Genomic DNA, 19,490 nt, shown 5'->3' on the forward strand with positions numbered 1-19,490 from the left:
TGTTTTTCTGCCAACGCATCTCGGGTGCCTTTTCCCTCCTGCTCTGGTTCCAGCTGATCTACCCCTTCTCAGGTTGGTGTTTGATCCCATGCCATCCTATGTGGTTCTCCAAGAGTGTGGGTCCCTGATATTTTAGTTTCTTTCCCCACCTGATCCATAACTGTGTGGTTTCCAAGCCCTTTGGCACATGTGCCGTCTCAGCAAGCCTCCGGGGAGGAAGGCAGTCCTTTCATGCACACGATGTGGGGTCGTCAAGGCTGCACTCAAGGCTCACAGCTTCTAAGCGGCAGAGCTGACAACTCATTCCCCCAGCTGTCACTGTAAACGTGCTACGGGCAGCTGCCGTGCTGAGAACTGGACAAGAGTGCATGAGACCCCTTCCCAGGGAGCCCCTGGGCTCAGCAGGGGGACATCTGAGCAGAGCTCCGACTCCAAGGATCTCTTCCCTCCTCTCGACCGCATCAAATAGACTTTCAAAGCACTCAACCATAACCACTTTTCAGTTCAGAAGAATTCAGGTAGTACGTTTTCAGAACGAACTTTCATGAAATCTAAAGTTGGTTTAAAAATATTTGTTCTTCTTCCTTTTTAATAACAGCTGGTAAGAAACATTTGGATGTGTACAGCTGGACACTGTTTTACCAGAGGATGCACTCTCAAAGTGCAGACAGGAGTACCTGCTAATAATCCGAGTGCCCCCAGCATCTGTCATGGGCTGCAGTCCTCCAAGTAAATGAAGTCAGATCTGAGCAGGGCTACATCCAAATGTCTGCAGGCCTACTTCCTGCATTACTTAGTGGATCTGTCATCTGATGCCTTGGATTCTTTCTCTAGAAATGAAGTTATCCTTTATGAAAGAGGAAGTGTTCACATTTACCCACACTTCCGGTCAGAAAAGGAGAGGCCCAGTGAGTCCTAAATATGTGGGGGGGGGGGGCAGAGGATAGGGGTCACATGCTTCCAGTTGGGAAACCCATGGGCAGAGTGGACACGCCGCATGCAGTCCAGTCGGTCAGGCTGAGTTCAGACCTTGACCTTGACACATCTAGATCTGGGGACTTTGGGAACAATTATCTCACGTCTCTGAGCCTCAGTTTCCTCATCAAAAACATGGGAGTCCCAAGCACTCACAGGATTCCTTGAGCAGTGAAATGAGATGATTTATAATTTTAAAACATTTACTGGGATTTCTCACTCCTCTGCTTAAAGTGTTCGGTAGCTTTAAGGACAGACGCCCTTTGGTGGGTCCCACTTTCCAGAACTGGTGCCAGGTGAAGCGTGATTCCACTGCCACAGGTGCCCCAAAATGCATCTTCCCACACATGCAGTTTGAATGCAGTTTAAACATAACTGCATCTTGTCTCACATCTGAGTATTTGGTAGGCTTGTCAAGCTCATGGAATTTTATGTGTGAGAAACAGCAAGGTATTGGAATTAGAAACCGTATTTAAACGCATTTAGTGCAGGATGTGAGCGAGGTCAGTCCAGCCCTTTGCTGGTCAGGCTCTGCAGGCGTGATTGTGATCCACCCAGAACTCAGGCTCGGCCGCTCCCTGGTCCTCCTGCTGACGAGCCGACAGGCTTTAGGCAAGATGCTCACCTTCGCTCACTTCTCGGAATGTGAGGATCAGAAGGAGGAAGAAGGAGAGTCATCCTCAGCAATTCTCAAATGCCACGTTCGTGCCCATTAAAATCTGTTCACTCACCTGACCGTTGCAAAGTGCCCTTTATGTACCGGAACTGTACGGCCCTTACAGAGCCAAGAAGAAAAGCTCCTGTTTGTTCCCTTTCCTCCAGATGCCTCAGTCTCCAGCAGAAGGAGAGCTGGAAGCAGCTCTGATAGTCACTGGTGCTGTGCTGAGTGCTTTACCTGCATTATTTCATTTATTCCTTGGCGTGAGACAAGGACTATTATTATTATTACTTCTGTCTCATAGAAAACAGCTGCATGGATCGGTAGAGTAACTTTGTTGAGATTTCCCAGGAGAGGCAGGATGTGACTCCAAGCTGCTTTAAACCTGGAGCTGCTGCTCCAAACGACGCCATAAAACTGTCGCGACCAACAGCTAAAGTGTTCTAGGCATCTCCGGATGATTATTAAACCATGTGCGAGTCTCTTTTCTGACGTTTATCTCACATTGATTTACTCATGGGTCACCCTCCCCAGGTCGTGTGAATCTTGTTTTTATGAGATTCCCACACTGTCAGCACTGTGTCTGCACATATGTATGTGCCTCATAGGTGCTCCTGGGGAGCTGCTGCAGTGCGAAGGGCACCGTGGCTGCCTTGAAGTCTCCCCGAAGTGGATGGGGTTGGTGCAGGCAGGTTGGACGTCTTGGTGTTTCGTTATTGCAAATTTGCTCATGTGTGATTGGCAAGTATGGGATGATGTCATTGTGGCACAGAAGTAGGGTTGGTTCATGTACCATTTTTGCCAGTACATCAGTGTTTTGCGGGACCAGGCGGCAGCCCTGACCCCGGGGACCATCAACACGGCTGCGGGCAGAAGCCTCGGAAGAACTCGGTCCTGTCCATGGTGCTCGTCACTCTGCGGTGCCCTGGCTAGGGTGGCCGTGTGCCCTGTCCTAGGACGCTTACCACTCAGGTCCTTTGCCCATTTGCTCACAACCCAGCAGCTTCCATTCTTCCTTACACCCCTTTCCACCATACTGCTTTAACTGTGGTTTTTTAAGGTCAAATTCTATCATCATAGCTGTATTTAAAAAATTGTTTTAAATCAGGGCTTCCCTGGTGGCGCAGTGGTTGAGAGTCCGCCTCACCCCTTCCACCACGTGAGGACAAAGGAGAAGACAGTCGTCTATGAACCAGGAAGCAGGCCCTCCCTCACCAGACTCCGAATCGGCCGGCACCTTGATCTTGGACTTTCCAGCCACCAGAACTGTGAGGAATAAATCTGTGTTGCTCCTAAGCCCCCCAGTCTAAGGCATTCTTTTACAGCATCTCCCAACGGACTAACACCGAGACAGGTGTTTCTGCTATAACGTGGCAAATGCAGTTCAGTAAATGCTCATCGTCTGCAAAATCTTGCACTTATAAAATCCAAGTTCACAGGAAAAATAAGGTTCAAAATCTATGCAGCTCTGTAATCAGAACAACAACAACAACAATCAATTCCAAAAAACATCACTACTGGTAAGGAGACACGTTAAATTGACTGAAAACAATTTTTTTTTTTTTTTTTGCGGTACGCGGGTCTCTCACTGTTGTGGCCTCTCCCGTTGCGGGGCACAGGCTCCGGACACACAGGCTCAGCGGCCATGGCTCACAGGCCCAGCTGCTCTGCGGCATGTGGGATCTTCCCGGACCGGGGCATGAACCCGCATCCCCTGCATCGGCAGGCAGACTCTCAACCACTGTGCCACCAGGGAAACCCTCTGATCAGAGTTTTAAAGAAAGAGCTGTTGTTTTGAGGTTGCAAGAAAAAACATGGGGCATTAACACCTGCAGACGTCTTTGCAATGCCTGGTCACCATTATTTGACTCTCTGTGGCCCACGACCTGTCTCACGTGTGTGAGCCCTCTTTGATGAGGAAATGTGTGGTTATAATAGCATCTGTCTGAACCATTTCTCAGCACCACTGGAACGAAACACAGCTCCTCTTGTAAGTCATTCCATTCAATAAATTCCACAGAGCAGCTGGGTGCTGATATTAGAACCCACTGCCAATGACCTGATCATCTTTTTACCTGACATGAGGTGTAAGCCATGAAGATGGCCAACGCCCGTGGCTTCAGATATACCCACAGGGAGTCGGTTATAGAGCATTGAACCAAGTTTTATCCTGATGTCGAAGTTCACGAGCATGGGCACATCCCACACATCTGTCCCCTTGTCCTCTTTGGCCCTGAGACCCCTGGTGCCCCACGTTTATCTGGGCGGGGAGCGTATGGGGACCACCCAGGGCAGCATGGTTTTCTCAGGCATCACCCCGCTCTCCCCCGCTCCTGCCTGTTGCTGGAATCGTCTGCACCCGAGGTCTTCTGACCCCAAAGCCTGTCTGTTCCTTCACACCATCCCATTTCTCTGCCTGTCAGCCTCCCATTTCTTTCTGGCTGTACAAACCCTTGCTGTGACTCGACAAGCCCTCACTGGGGGCTGTTTATGTGCTGGGCGCTGCAGAGGCAGAAATCATCACAGTGGGGAGAGTTTCCAAATCAAGGAATGTTGTGCTCGTTTCCGATAAAGGGATTTCATTCCGCATCTGGCTTCAAGAAACAGTCTGGGACACAGTGTTTGGATGCCAAGATGTTGGAATTTGAGGTATTAGGATTTTTATGGGAATAGCAGGACTGAGTATTTTAAATCATGACTTTTGGAAAGTTCAAAGTGAGAATTTGCCATAATGAGGTTGACGTCCTGGTCTCATTCTCGGAAGCATCGTGAAACGCGAGTGTGATAACTAGGAACAGAGCAGGGCAACGAGGACAGGGGAGCCCCGAGTAACAGAGACGCCTGACCTTTGGATCCCAGGCCATTCTGGAAGCACCGACTCCCTGGTGCAGGAGTGGACTCCGTTCTGCTTGCCGTGTGGATTTTTCTTTACTATTTTACTAAATTTCATTAAGTTAATATTTCATTTCATCTTCAGCATACTCAGAGGGAAACTCTGGTTAGAGAAAAGGAATTGAAGTCAGAGGCTGACTGACCTGCCCTAACCCGACAGCCAGTAAGTGCAGAGCTGAGGCTCAGACTGAACTTTTCCGGCCGTAGGGTTTTCCGTGCTCCTTTTGGTGCGTCTCAGGTGCCCACGAGAAGGTTCAGTGTGTTCACTAGCTTGTGGTTTCCCCCAGCACCCCACCTTCTGACTCATCTCCTTGACCACTGGCTTCTGCATCACCTAGTACCTTCCAGGCCCACATCCTGGCGAGACCCAGAGAAGTCTGATGGGTGTCAGCAGTCACCCCCATGGGACCTCATGTCCATTCAGTTGGCACAACCCAACTGTGCCTTCTCAAATGGTGCCTCGTGGGGATGGGCCCTCTGGGCTGTCTGCCCAGCCAGACGCAGGCCAGCCAGACTGTCTCCTGGACGTGTACAGTTAAGAGTCAGGGGTGCAGGTCATTCGGAGCTGGGGCTCCAGTGGACACAGCACACACTGCACAAGCAGGGAAGCCTCGTGTGGAGAGAGTATGAAAGACAGGAAGGGAGGATGGAAAGAAAGATCGGAACAGATTCTTTCTTGTATTCATTCATTTCGTTAAAAACCCCACCTCCTGGGGACCTTATTGGTGCTAGGCAGACACTAAAAATCACAAGTCCTGGGGAGACGATGATGAGCAAAACCAGAACCAGTCCCTGATCTTTTAGCCAATGTTTCTGGAGGACCTCCTGTGTCCTGGGCCCTGTGCTGGATGCTTGGGATGCCTCAGTGACCAAAACAGACAGAGATCCTTGCCATCTGAGAGCTTACGGTCGAGAGGGAGGGAGGCACATGAAAGCAAGAAAAGTAATAAAAATTTTTATAGAATGTTAGAAGGTGATAAGTGTGACGGAGAGAAGAAAAACAAACCTGTAGCCGACAGTGGGGTCAAGAGGGCCGGCTGTGGGGAAGGGGCAGGTTATAGTTAAAGGTGATCAAGGTCTGGGCTTTTGGGAGGTAATATCTGTGCTTAAGGATCAGCAGGGGCTCAAGTAGCTGTGGGAGGAGCATCTGGGCAGTGGGAGTGGCCTGAGTGTCCTGCGCCGACAGCAGGCCAGGCATTACCAGTTACCAAGGAGCAGCGGAAGGCTGGTGTGGCAGGGGGTGATCTCAGCATCTCGGACAAGAGGTGGTGCTGTCTCCGGCCAAGACGGGAGTGTGGAGGTGGTGAGAAGTGGTTGGGTGTTGGATATTTTGAAAGTAGGCTTTTCTGATGAAGTGGATGAAGTTTGGAAGAGGATGTGAGAAAAAGAGGAGTCAAGGATGCCTCCTCCGATGTTTTTTTGGCCTTGGATAATGTAATGGGGAAATGAAATTATTTAAAAAAATTCTCACAGGTGAATGCCCAATTACAACCTGTAATGCATACGCAGAAGGAGAGGACAAGGTGCATTAGTTTCCTGGGGCCTCCATAGCAAAGTGTCACAAACTGGGCAGCTTAAAGCAATAGGAATTTATTCTCTCACAATTCAGAGGCTGGAAGTGTGAAATCAAAGTGCTTGTAGGCCTGCGCTCCCTCTGAGGCTGCGAGGAAAGGATCCTTCCTTGCCTCTTCCAGCTTCTGGTCCCCATGCGGCCCAGGATGTTCCTAGGCTTGTAGTGGCATCACTCTAGTCTCTGCCTCTGTGGTCGTGGGCGGTCTCCCTGTGTGCTCCTACATCATCTTTCCTCTCTGTATGTCTGTCTCTGTATCCAGATTTCCCCTTCTTATAAGGACACCAGTCATTGGGTTTAGGGCCCTTATCATTGCCTAACTAATTTCATCTGCAACAACCCTATTCCCAAATAAATTCACATTCTGAGGTTCCAGGGATTAGGGCTTGAACATATCTTTTTGGAGGACATAATCCAACCCATAACACCATGGCTCGCTATGCCCAAGAAACCTGCCTCAGTCTAGAAATCTGGAAGACTTTCCTGAGGATGGGCTACAAGATGTGAAGCAGGATTAGAAGTTAAGAGTTTATCAGATGAAGAGTTGGCAGAGGGGATAGGAGAGAATTCCAGGTTGAATGGAACACTGTGTGCAAAGGCCCTGTGGTGGAGAGAATATGATATATTTGAGGAACTAAAGCAAAGCCAGTATGCTGGAGCCCTGCTATGGTTGTGGAGCAATATCATGGCCAATAAACATAGTAAAAAGTGCTCTTTATCATTAGTCATCAAGTAAATACAGATTAAAATCACAACGAGATGTGATAGGCACTAGGATGGCTTTTTAAAAAAGGACAATATCAGAGGAGAAGCAAGAAGAACTACAATCCTGCAGCCTGTGGAACAAAAACCACATTCACAGAAAGATAGACAAGGTGAAAAGGCAGAGGGCTATGTACCAGATGAAGGAACAAGATAAAACCCCAGAAAAACAACTAAATGAAGTGGAGATAGGCAACCTTCCAGAAAAAGAATTCAGAATAATGATAGTGAAGATGATCCTGGACCTCAGAAAAAGAATAGAGGCAAAGATCGTGAAGATGCAAGAAATGTTTAACAAAGACCTATAAGAATTAAAGAACAAACAGAGATGAACAATACAATAACTGAGATGAAAACTACACTAGAAGGAATCAATAGCAGAATAACTGAGGCAGAAGAATGGATAAGTGACCTGGAAGACAGAATGGTGGAATTCACTGCTGTGGAACAGAATAAAAAAAAAAGAATGAAGAGAAATGAAGACAGCCTAAGGGACCTCTGGGACAACATAAAACGCAACAACACTCGCATTATAGCGGTTCCAGAAGAAGAGAGAGAGAAAGGACCAGAGAAAATATTTGAAGAGATTATAGTTGAAAACTTCCCTAACATGGGAAAGGAAATAGCCACCCAAGTCCAGGAAGCGCAGCTAGTCCCATACAGGATAAACCCAAGGAGAAACACACTGAGACACATAGTAATCAAATTGGCAAAAATTAAAGCCAAAGAAAAATTATTGAAAGCACCAAGGGAAAAATGACAAATAACATACAAGGGAACTCCCATAAGGTTAACAGCTGATTTCTCAGCAGAAGCTCTACAAGCCAGAAGGGAGTGGCATGATATACTTAAAGTGATGAAAGGGAAGAATGTACAACCAAGATTACTCTACCCAGCAAGGATCTCATTCAGATTCGATGGAGAAGTCAAAAGCTTTACAGACAAGCAAAAGCTAAGAGAATTCAGCACCACCAAACCAGCTCTGCAACAAATGCTAAAGGAACTTCTCTAAATGGGAAACACAAGAGAAGAAAAGGACCTGCAAAAACAAACCCAAAACAATTAAGAAAATGGTCATAGGAACATAGATACCGATAATTACCTTAAACGTGAATGGATTAAATGCTCCAACCAAAAGACACAGGCTTGCTGAATGGATACAAAAGCAAGACCCATATATATGCTGTCTACAAGAGTCCCACTTCAGACCTAGGGACACATACAGACTGAAAGTGAGGGGATGGAAAAAGATAGTCCATGCAAATGGAAATCAAAAGAAAGCTGGAGTAGCAATACTCCAGATAAAATAGACTTTAATTCAGATAAATTAGACTTTAAAATAGACTTTAAAATAAAGAATGTTACAAGAGACAAACTGTCACTGCAGATGACACTATATGATATGTATGATACTATACATAGGGAATCCTAAAAATGCCACCAGAAAACTACTAGAGCCAATCAGTGAATTTGGTAAAGTTGCAGGATACAAAATTAATGCACAGAAATCTCTTGCATTCCTATACACTAATGATGAAAAATCTGAAAGAGAAATTAAGGAAACATTCCCATTTACCATTGCAACAAAAAGAATAAAATACCTAGGGATAAACCTACCTAAGGAGACAACAGACCTGTATGCAGAAAACTATAAGACACTGATGAAAGAAATTAAAGATGATACAAACAGATGGAGAGATATACCATGTTCTTGGATTGGAAGAATCAATACTGTGAAAATGACTCTACTACCCAAAGCAATCTACAGATTCAATGCAATCCCTATCAAATTACCAATGGCATTTTTTATGGAACTAGAACAAAATATCTTAAAATTTGTATGGAGACACAAAAGACCCCGAATAGCCAAAGCACTCTTGAGGGAAAAAACGGAGTGGGAGGAATCAGACTCCCTGACTTCAGACTATACTACAAAGCTACAGTAATCAAGACAATATGGTACTGGCACAAAAACAGAAACATAGGTCAATGGAACAAGATAGAAAGCCCAGAGATAAACCCACACACCTATGGTCAACTAATCTATGACAAAGGAGGCAAGCATATACAATGGAGAAAAGACAGTCTCTTCAATAAGTGGTGCTGGGAAAACTGGACAGCTACATGTAAAGGAATGAAATTAGAACACTCCCTAACACCATACACAAAAATAAACTCAAAATGGATTCGAGACCTAAATGTAAGACCGGACACTATAAAACTCTCAGAGGAAAACATAGGAAGAACACTCTTTGACATAAATCACAGCAAGATCTTTTTTGATCCACCTCCTAGAGTTATGGAAATAATAACAAAAATAAACAAATGGGACCTAATGAAACTTTAAAGATTTTGCAAGGCAAAGGAAACCATAAACAAGACGAAAAGACAACCCTCAGAATGGGAGAACATATTTGCAAACAAATCAACGGACAAAGGATTAATCTCCAAAATATATAAACAGCTCATGCAGCTCAATATTAAAGAAACAAACAACCCAATTCAAAAATGGGCAGAAGACCTAAATAGACATTTCTCCAACGAAGACATACAGATGGCCAGGAAGTACATGAAAAGCTGCTCAACATCACTAATTATTAGAGAAATGCAAATCAAAACTACAATGAGGTATCACCTCACACCAGTTAGAATGAGCATCATCAGAAAATCTACAAACAATAAATGCTGGAGAGGGTGTGGAGAAAAGGGAATCCTCTTGCACTGTTGGTGGGAATGTAAATTGATACAGCCACTATGGAGAACAGTATGGACGTTCCTTAAAAAACTAAAAATAGAATTACCATATGATCCAGTAATCCCACTACTGGGCATATACCCAGAGAAAACCATAATTCAAAAAGATGCATGCACCCCATTTTTCATGGCAGCACTATTTACAATAGCCAGGTCATGGAAGCAACCTAAATGCACATTGACAGATGAATGGATAAAGAAGAAGTGGTACATGTATACAATGGAATATTACTCAGCCATAAAAAGGAACGAAATTGGGTCATTTGTTGAGACGTGGATGGGTCTAGAGACTGTCATACAGGGTGAAGTAAGTCAGAAGGAGAAAACCAAATATCGTATATTAACGCATGTATGTGGAACCTAGAAAAATGGTACAGGTGAACCGGTTTGCAGGGCAGAAGTTGAGACACAGATGTAGAGAAAAAAACGTATGGACACCAAGGGGGGAAAGCTGCGGCGGGGTAGGGATGGTGGTGTGATGAATTGGGTGATTGGGATTGACATGTATACACTGATGTGTATAAAATTGATGACTAATAAGAACCTGCTATATAAAAAAATAAAATAAAATTCAAAAAAAAGAAAAAGGACAATATCAGGTGTGGGCAAAGACGTGGAGCAATAGAAATTTTTATACAGTGCTGGGATTGTGAAATAGGACAGCCACTTTGGGAATCTCTTTGGCAGTATCTGCTGAAGCTCAACATTCTCATACCTGTTAATCTAACAAATTCACTCTTATGCCTGAAAGAAATGCATTCATATGTGTACAAATGACATGTACAGGTAGGTTCATAGCATTATTATTCATGATACCCCCAAATGGTAATAATCCACATGTCCATCACCACTACAATGGATAAGTCATTTGTATATGCACACAGTGGAATACTATACAACAGTGAAAAGGAGTAAGTTACTGTTACCTGCAATAATATGGATGAATCTCACAGATTTCACATTGAGTGGAAGAAGCCAGGCACAAAAGAGTAGCTACATAAAGTTTCATTTATATAAAATGAGAAAACAGGAAAACCAATCCAGGAAACCCAGGGCATCAGCAGTGAAAGCGCAAGGTCCTAACCACTGGACCACCAGGGAATTCCTAATAGATTTTATTTTTAAATGTTTTTAATTTCATACTCTAGATGTTTATTGGTTTCCTTAGCCAGTGCAAGAAAATTTTTTAAAATTGGTTCGGGGTTTACAAAATGGCTTCAAAACAATGATTGTTTCTTTTTAACCAACTTTACTGGTGACCAAGGCCTGAACTAGCAGGGAGCTCTGCTAATTTGCAGAAGGATCAGCTGATTTGCACCCAGGCAGTTTTATGGGTTTATCACAGAGGTTTACTGAAGGTAGGTATTCAGACCACGTTATGGCCTTTTATGGGAGATTAGTTACTTACCTATAATAATCAGATGTCACATCTAACATTTTTAGGTAACCACTGCCTCCCAAGGAGCTAACTCGTCGGTAACTATGACGTTTCAGCCTCTGCTTCTAATATTTTTTTCTCAAAAGTATTTAAAAATAACTATTACTTTTTTCTGTTTCTGTCCAAATAGCACTGGGCTATGTTTGCAAAGTGGCAGGCAGCTGTTTTAATTATCCTGGAATCACTAACTAGTTACATTCACTTGGATATAACTTTTTAATTTGCTTCCGGATGTTTCTGTATAGAGGCAGCCCATGATCATGCAATATGTACAATGGAGATCAGTGATTTCACAGCAGCAGAGTGACTTTGAGATTCGCAGTCTTCTGTATGTGCCATAAAGCAAAGCATTTTGCGTAACGCCTGGAACATAGTAGGTGCTGTGTAGACACCCGGGTAATTAAAGAATAATTTTATTTTATTTATTTATTTTTAAACATCTTTATTGGAGTATAATTGCTTTACAATAGTGTGTTAGTTTCTGCTGTATAACAAAGTGAATCAGTTATATATACACATATGTCCCCATATCTCTTTCCTCTTGCGTCTCCCTCCCTCCCCGCCTCCCTATCCCACCCCTCTAGGTGGTCACAAAGCACCGAGCTGATCTCCCTGTGCGATGCAGCTGCTTCCCACTAGCTGTCTATTTTACATTTGGTAGTGTATACATGTCAATGCTACTCTCTTACTTTGTCCCAGCTTATCCTTCCCCCTCCCCATGTCCTCAAGTCCATTCTCTACCTCTCGGTCTTTATTCCTGTCCTGCCCCTAGGTTCATCAGGACCATTTTTTTTTTAGATTCCATATATATGTGTTAGCATATGGTATTTGTTTTTCTCTTTCTGATTTACTTCACTCTGTATGACAGACTCTAGGTCCATCCACCTCACTACAAATAACTCAATTTCGTTTCTTTTTATGGCTGAGTAATATTCCATTGTATATATGTGCCACATCTCCTTTATCCATTCATCTGTCGATGGACACGTAGGTTGCTTCCGTGTCCTGGCTATTGTAAATAGAGCGGCAATGAACATTGTGGTACATGACTCTTTTTGAATTATGGTTTTCAAAGGGTATATGCCCAGTAGTGGGATTGCTGGGTCGTATGGTAGTTCAGTTCTATTTTTAGTTTTTTAAGGAACCTCCATCCTGTTCTCCATAGTGGCTGTATCAATTTACATTCCCACCCACAGTGCAAGCGGGTTCCCTTTTCTCCACACCCTCTCCAACATTTATTGTTCGTAGATTTTTTTGATGATGGCCATTCTGACTGGTGTGACGTGATACCTCATTGTAGTTTTGATTTGCATTTCTCTAATGATTAGTGATGTTGAGCATCCTTTCATGTGTTTGTTGTATTCTGTATATTTTCTTTGGAGAAATGTCTGTTTAGGTCTTCTGCCCATTTTTGGATTGGGTTGTTTGTTTTTCTGATATTGAGCTGCATGAGCTGCTTGTATATTTTGGAGATTAATCCTTTGTCAGTTGCTTCATTTGCAAATATTTTCTCCCATTCTGAGGGTTGTCTTTTCATCTTGTTTATGGTTTCATTTGCTGTGCAAAAGCTTTGAAGTTTCATTAGGTCCCATTTGTTTATTTTTGTTTTTATTTCCATTTCTCTAGGAGGTGGGTCAAAAAGGATCTTGCTGTGATTTATGTCATAGAGTGTTCTGCCTATGCTTTCCTCTAAGAGTTTTATGATGTCTGGCCTTACCGTTTAGGTCTTTAATCCATTTTGAGTTTATTTTTGTGTGTGGTGTTAGGAAGTGTTCTAATTTCATTCTTTTACGTGTAGCTGTACAGTTTTCCCAGCACCACTTATTAAAGAGGCTGTTTTTTCTCAATTGTGTATTCTTGCCTCCTTTATCAAAGATAAGGTGACCATATGTGAGTGGGTTTATCTCTGGGCTTTCTACCTTGTTCCATTGATCTATATTTCTGTTTTTGTGCCAGTACCACACTGTCTTGATTACTGTAGCTTTGTAGTATAGTCTGAAGTCCAAGAGCCTGATTCCTCCAGCTCCATTTTTTCTTTCTCAAGATTGCTTTCACTATTCGGGGTCTTTCCATACAAATTGTGCAATTTTTTGTTCTAGTTCTGTGAAAAATGCCAGTGGTAGTTTGATACGGATTGCGTTGAATCTGTAGATTGCTTTGGGTAGCATAGTCATTTTCACAGTGTTGATTCTTCCAATCCAAGAACATAGTATATCTCTCCATCTGTTTGTATCATCTTTAATTTCTTTCATCAGTGTCTTATAGTTTTCTGCGCACAGGTCTTTTGTCTCCTTAGGTAGGTTTATTCCTAGGTATTTTATTCTTTTTGTTGCAATGGTAAATGGGAGTGTTTCCTTAATTTCTCTTTCAGATTTTTCATCATTAGTGTATAAGAATGCAAGAGATTTATGTGTATTAATTTTGTATCCTGCTACTTTACCAAATTCATTGATTAGCTCTAGTAGTTTTCTGGTAGCATCTTTAGGATTCTCTATGTATAGCATCATGTCATCTGCAAACAGTGACAGTTTTACCTCTTTTCGTATTTGGATTCCTTTTATTTCTTTTTCTTTTCCTATTGCTGTGGCTAAAACTTCCCAAACTATGTTGAATAATAGTGGTGAGAGTGGACATCCTTGTCTTGTTCCTGATCTTAGAGGAAATGGTTTCAGTTTTTCACCATTCGGAAAGATGTTGGCTGTGGTTTTGTCATATATGGCCTTTGTTATGTTGAGGAAGGTTCCCTCTATACCTGCTTTCTGGAGAGATTTTATCATAGATGGGTGTTGCATTTTGTCTAAAGCTTTTCCTCCACCTATTGAGATGATCATATGATTTTTCTCGTTCAATTTGTTAATATAGTATATCACATTGATTGATTCGTTTATATTGAAGGATCCTTGCATTCCTGGGATAAACCCCACTTGATCACGGTGTATGATCCTTTTAATGTGCTTTGTTTGCTAGTATTTTGTTGAGGATTTTTGCATCTATGTTCATCAGTGATATTGGCCTGTAGTTTTCTTTTTGTGTGTGACATCTTTGTCTGGTTTTGGTATCAGGATGATGGTGGCCTCATAGATGAGTTTGGGAGTGTTCCTCCCTCTGCTGTATGTGGAAGAGTTTGAGAAGAACAGGTGTTAGCTCTTCTCTAAATGTTTGATAAAATTTGCATGTGAAGCCATCTGGTCCTGGGCTTTTGTTTGTTGGAAGATTTTTAATCACAGTTTCAGTTTCAGTGCTTGTGATTGGTCTGCTTATATTTTCTATTTCTTCCTGGTCCAGTGTTGGAAGGTTGTGCTTTTCTAATAGTTTGTCCATTTCTTTCAGGTTGTCCATTTTATTGGCATATAGTTGCTTGTAGTAATCTCTTATGATCCTGTGTATTTCTTCAGTGTCAGTTGTTACTTCTCCTTTTTCATTTCTAATTCTGTTGATTTGAGTCTTCTCCCTTTTTTTCTTGATGAATCTGGCTAATGGTTTATCAATTTCGCTTATGTTCTCAAAGAACCAGCTTTTAGTTTTATTGATCTTTGCTATTGTTTCCTTCAATTCTTTTTCATTTATTTCTGATCTGATATTTATGATTTCCTTCCTTCTGCTAACTTTGAGGGGTTTTTTTGTTGTTCTTCTTCTTACTCTAATTGCTTTAGGTGTAAGGTTAGGTTGTTTATTTGGGATTTTTCTTGTTTCTTGAGGTAGGATTGTATTGCTATCAACTTCCCTCTTAGAACTGCTTTTGCTGCATCCCATAGGTTTTGGGTTGTCGCTTTTTCATTGACATTTGTTTTTAGGTATTTTTTGATTTCCTCTTTCATTTCTTCAGTGATCTCTTGGTTATTTAGTAGAGTATTGTTTAGCCTCCATGTGTTTGTATTTTCTACATTTTTTTCCTGTAATTGATATTTACTCTTATAGTGTTGTGGTTGGAAAAGATACTTGATACAATTTCAATTTTCTTAAATTTACGAAGGCTTGATTTGTGACCCAAGATAGGGTCTGTCCTGGAGAATTTTCCATGAGCACTTTAGAAGAAAATGTATTCTGTTGTTTTTGGACGGAATGTCCTATAAATATCAATTAAGTCCATGTTGTCTAATGTGTCATTTAAAGCTTGTGTTTCCTTATTTATTTTCATTTTGGATGATCTGTCCATTGGTGACAGTGGGGTGTTAAAGTCCCCTACTATGATTGTGTTACTGTCGATTTCCCCTTTTATGGCTGTTAGCATTTGCCTTATGTATTGAGGTGCTCCTGTGTTGGGTGCATAAATATTTACAATTGTTATATCTTCTTCTTTGATTGATCCCTTGATCATTATGTAGTGTCCTTCTTTGTCTCTTGTAATAGCCTTTATTTTAAAGTCTATTTTGTCTGATATGACAATTGCTACTCCAGATTTCTTTTTGTTTCCATTTGCATGGACTATCTTTTTCCATCCCCTCACTTTCAGTCTGTATGTGTCCCTAGGTCTGAAGTGGGTCTCTTGTAGACAGCATACATATGGGTCTTGTTTTTGTATCCATTCAGCCAGTCTGTGTCTTGGTTGGAACATTTAATCCATTTACATTTAAGGTAATTATCGATATGTATGTTCCTATGACCATTTTCTTAATTGTTTTGGGTTTGTTTTGTATGTCTTTTCCTTCTTTTGTATTTCCTGCCTAGGGGAGTTCCTTTAGCTTTTGTTGTAAAGCTGGTTTGGTGGTGCTGAATTGTCTTAACTTTTGCTTGTCTGTAAAGGTTTTAATTTCTCCGTCGAATCTGAATGAGATCCTTGCTGGGTAGAGTAATCCTGGTTATAGGTTTTTCCCTTTCATCACTTTAAATATGTCCTGGCACTCTCTTCTGGCTTGCAGAGTTTCTGCTGAAAGATCAGCTGTTAACCTTATGGGGATTCCCTTGTATGTTATTTGTTGCTTTTCCCTCACTGCTTTTAATCTTTTTCCTTTGTATTTAATTTTTGGTAGTTTGATTAATGTGGTCTTGGCGTGTTTCTCCTTGGATATCCTGTATGGGACCGTCTGCACTTGTGCGACTTGATTGATTATTTCCTTTCCCATGTTAGGGAAGTGTTCAACTATGATCTCTTCAAATATTTTCTCAGACCCTTTCTTTTTCTCTCCTTTTTCTGGGACCCCTGAAATGGTGCATTTAATATTGTCCCAGAGGTCTCTGTGACTGTCCTCAATTGTTTTCATTCTTTTTTCTTTTTTCTGCTCTGTGGTAGTTATTTCCACTATTTTATCTTCCAGATCACTTATCCGTTCTTCTGCCTCAGTTATTCTGCTATTGATTCCTTCTAGAGTATTTTTAATTTCATTTATTTTGTTGTTCATCATTGTTTGTTTGCTCGTTAGTTCTTCTCGGTCCTTGTTAAACGTTTCTTGTATTTTCTCCATTCTATTTTCAAGATTTTGGCTCATCTTTACTGTCAATACTCTGCATTCTTTTTCAGGTAGACTGCCTATTTCCTCTTCCTTTGTTTGGTCTGGTGGGTTTTTACCTTGCTCCTTCACCTGCTGCATATTTCTCTGTCTTCTCATTTTGTTTGTCTTTCTTTGTTTGGAGTCTCCTTTTCGCAGGCTGCTGGTTCATAGTTCCTTTTGTTTTTGGTGTCTGCCCTCAGTGGGTGAGGTTGGTTCAGTGGCTTGTGTAGGTTTCCTGTTGGAGGGGACTGGTGCCTGTGTTCTGGTGGGTGGGTCTGGATCTTGTCTTTCTGGTGGGCAGGGCCATGTCCGGCGGTGTGTTTTGGGCTGTCTGTGAACTTAGTATGATTTTAGGCAGCCTCTCTGCTTATGGGTGGGGCTGTGTTCCTGTCTTGCTAGTTGTTTGGCATGGGACATCCAGCAGTGGTGCTTGCTGGCCGTTGGGTAGAGCTGGGTCTTAGCTTTGAGATGGAGATCTCTGGGAGAGCTCTCACCGATTGATATTATGTGGGGCCGGGAGGCATCTGGTGGTTTAATGTCCTGAACTTGGCTCTCCCACCTCGGAGGCTCAGGTTTGACACCAGGCGAGAGCACCAAGACCCTGTCAGCCACACGGCAGGTAAGTGGGGATTTTCTTGCCTTTTGGGAAGTCTGAGGCCTTCTGCCAGCGTTCAGTAGGTGTTCTGTAGGAGTTGTTCACATGTAGATGTATTTTTGATGTATTTGTAAAGAGGAAGGTGATCTCTACGTCTTACTTCTCCGCCATCTTGAAGGTTCCCCTGCAATAGGAGACTCCACTGAAGACACCAACCTCCGCACAAGCTGGAGGTGCAGAGGCATTTTTTTCAGAGGGTTTGCAGCTTGCTTTTTTTTTTCTTTTCTTTGTGCTTTGTCTAGTTTCATTGGCACTTCAGATCAGAGTGCCTAGTCAAGAATAATTTTAAAAGTAGGTTGTAGGGCTTCCTTGGTGGCGCAGTGGTTGAGAGTCCACCTGCCGATTCAGGGGACGCGGGTTTGTGCCCCGGTCTGGGAGGACCCCACATGCCGCAGAGCGGCTGGGCCCGTGAGCCATGGCCGCTGAGCCTGCGCGTCCGGAGCCTGTGCTCCACAACGGGAGAGGCCACAGCAGTGAGAGGCCCGCGTACTGCAAAAAAAAAAAAAAAAAAGTAGGTTGTATATAAGTTACTATTTATATCTGTGCATCTCCTTTCCTTTCCTCATTAAAATTAAAATTTATTTTAATCAGTTTTATGAGCAAGTAGTTAAAGAAATCAAAACATTAAAGAATTATAACAAATAAACAGTAGAATGGTGGTTGCCACGGGCTGAGCAGGAGGGGAAATGGGGAGATGTAGGTTAAAGGGTATAAATTTTCAGTTATAAGAAGAATAAGTTCAAAGGATCTAACATATAGCGTGGTGATTATAGTTAGTAATACAGTATTGTATAATATTGAAAGTTATTGAGAGTTAAATCTTAAGCATTCTCACCGCACAGGCAAAAAAGTGAGTTAACACCAGAGGTGACGGCTGCATTAATTATCTTGATCTTGGTAATCATTCCATAATGTATATGCGTATCAAATCGTCATGTTGTACACTTTAAATATATACAATTGTATCTGTCAGTTATTCCTAGTAAAGTTATAAAAAACAAAAACAAAACAGTAGTTCCTGTTGAGGCATTCCACATTCCACCCCACCCCCTGACTGCCCCTGAATGCTGTGAATGGGGCAACTACTTCCAGCTCTTTTAAATTGTTTCTTTGGACATTTAAATCTTAATTTCTAAATGATATGCACGTATCGATATGTATTGGTTTATATAAATTTGGGACTTTATCTTTTGAGTTCTTATTACGGAAGATGAGAATTTCAGCTCATTTTTAAAATCACTCCTTTACCCCTCTTTAATCTTTCCAATAAAGTCGCATCTCAGATTTTGGATAAATTTACATTTGAGGTTTTCATTGTTATGACTATAAATATTGCTTACTATTGAGCCAAGAATTATTGTAGTTTTGAGCCAAGAAATAGTTTCTTTTATATAATTTCTTGACAACTTTTTGTTTTCCTGGAACTGCTCATGTTTTTAAAAACATCTCCCTACACCCTGCAATAGTCTGGGTCTATAAAATACCTTCAGTATAACTTTCTATAAGGTCAGATCTGTTCAATGATGTTCAGTCTGACTTTTGTTGTTTTGTGTTTCTGTAGACATTCTTTCGGGAGCCCTTTGACCTGCTGTATTCTGAATAGGTTGCTTTCTGGGTCTTTTACATCACTAGTATCTCGGGACTTCTTCACCGTCATTCTGAGAAGTCCCTCCTATGTTGGAACCCATTTTTTCTGGATCTGATATCTTCCTCTTTTTGGTGTTCTGCCTCATTTCTGTGGAGCACATCCTACAGTAGCAGACATTTTACTGATATCATTTTTGGCATTCTGGTGTAATTTGGTGACATCTCTGGGGCTGGTACCTCCTCTTTCATTGAATTCTCCCAGATGCTTGCTTTATAAATGTATAATTGATTTTGCAGAGGTGGCTGTCATTTCCCAAAGAGTCAGCTTCAGGAAGGGCTCTTCAATCTCCTGACACCTTAATACGTTTAATTGACTGCCTGGGTGCTCAGAAGAACTGAGATGGGCAGCAGAAGCAAACTATCCAGACTGGCAAAAACGGGAATTGTAAATTGAATGTCGGGTACCAGTCAGTAGACTTTGGCCGAATGACACGAGGACAGCTGCTCCAAGCTTTCATGGTCCTGTGGGGATGAACATCCTGGGCTGTGGGCAGCTCTTTCTTGTCTGCTTAGCCCATAAGCTGGCTTCTTAAGCTCTGCGTGATTGACATGTTGGGACGGGCAGCTCTTGGTGAGGTGCTGCTGTCCTGTGCATTGTGGGATGTTTAGCAGCATCCCTGGCTTCCATCTGTTAGTTGCCAGCTGCACACACCTCCCCGAGTTGCGACAGCCAAAAATGACTGCAAATGTTGCCGGAGGGGGCAACATGG

General features: G+C 42.3%; 1 protein-coding gene across 5 annotated transcripts in view; it reads left to right on the forward strand.

Annotated features, from left to right (window-relative positions):
- The window catches only part of CPXM2 (carboxypeptidase X, M14 family member 2), a 146,726-nt gene that overhangs the window by 29,627 nt on the left and 97,609 nt on the right, over positions 1-19,490 (forward strand). The window contains exon 3 of one of the 5 annotated variants that reach the window (XM_019940196.3): positions 2,742-2,901. The exons of the other annotated variants lie outside the window; for them this stretch is intronic. Within the exon in view, the coding sequence (XP_019795755.1) occupies positions 2,821-2,901 (81 nt within the window). The 5' untranslated portion in view covers positions 2,742-2,820. The remainder of the gene's footprint in view (positions 1-2,741; positions 2,902-19,490) is intronic. 5 annotated transcript variants of the gene reach the window in all.

The sequence above is a fragment of the Tursiops truncatus genome, chromosome 16, assembly GCF_011762595.2.
Source record: "Tursiops truncatus isolate mTurTru1 chromosome 16, mTurTru1.mat.Y, whole genome shotgun sequence".
NCBI lineage: Eukaryota > Metazoa > Chordata > Mammalia > Artiodactyla > Delphinidae > Tursiops > Tursiops truncatus.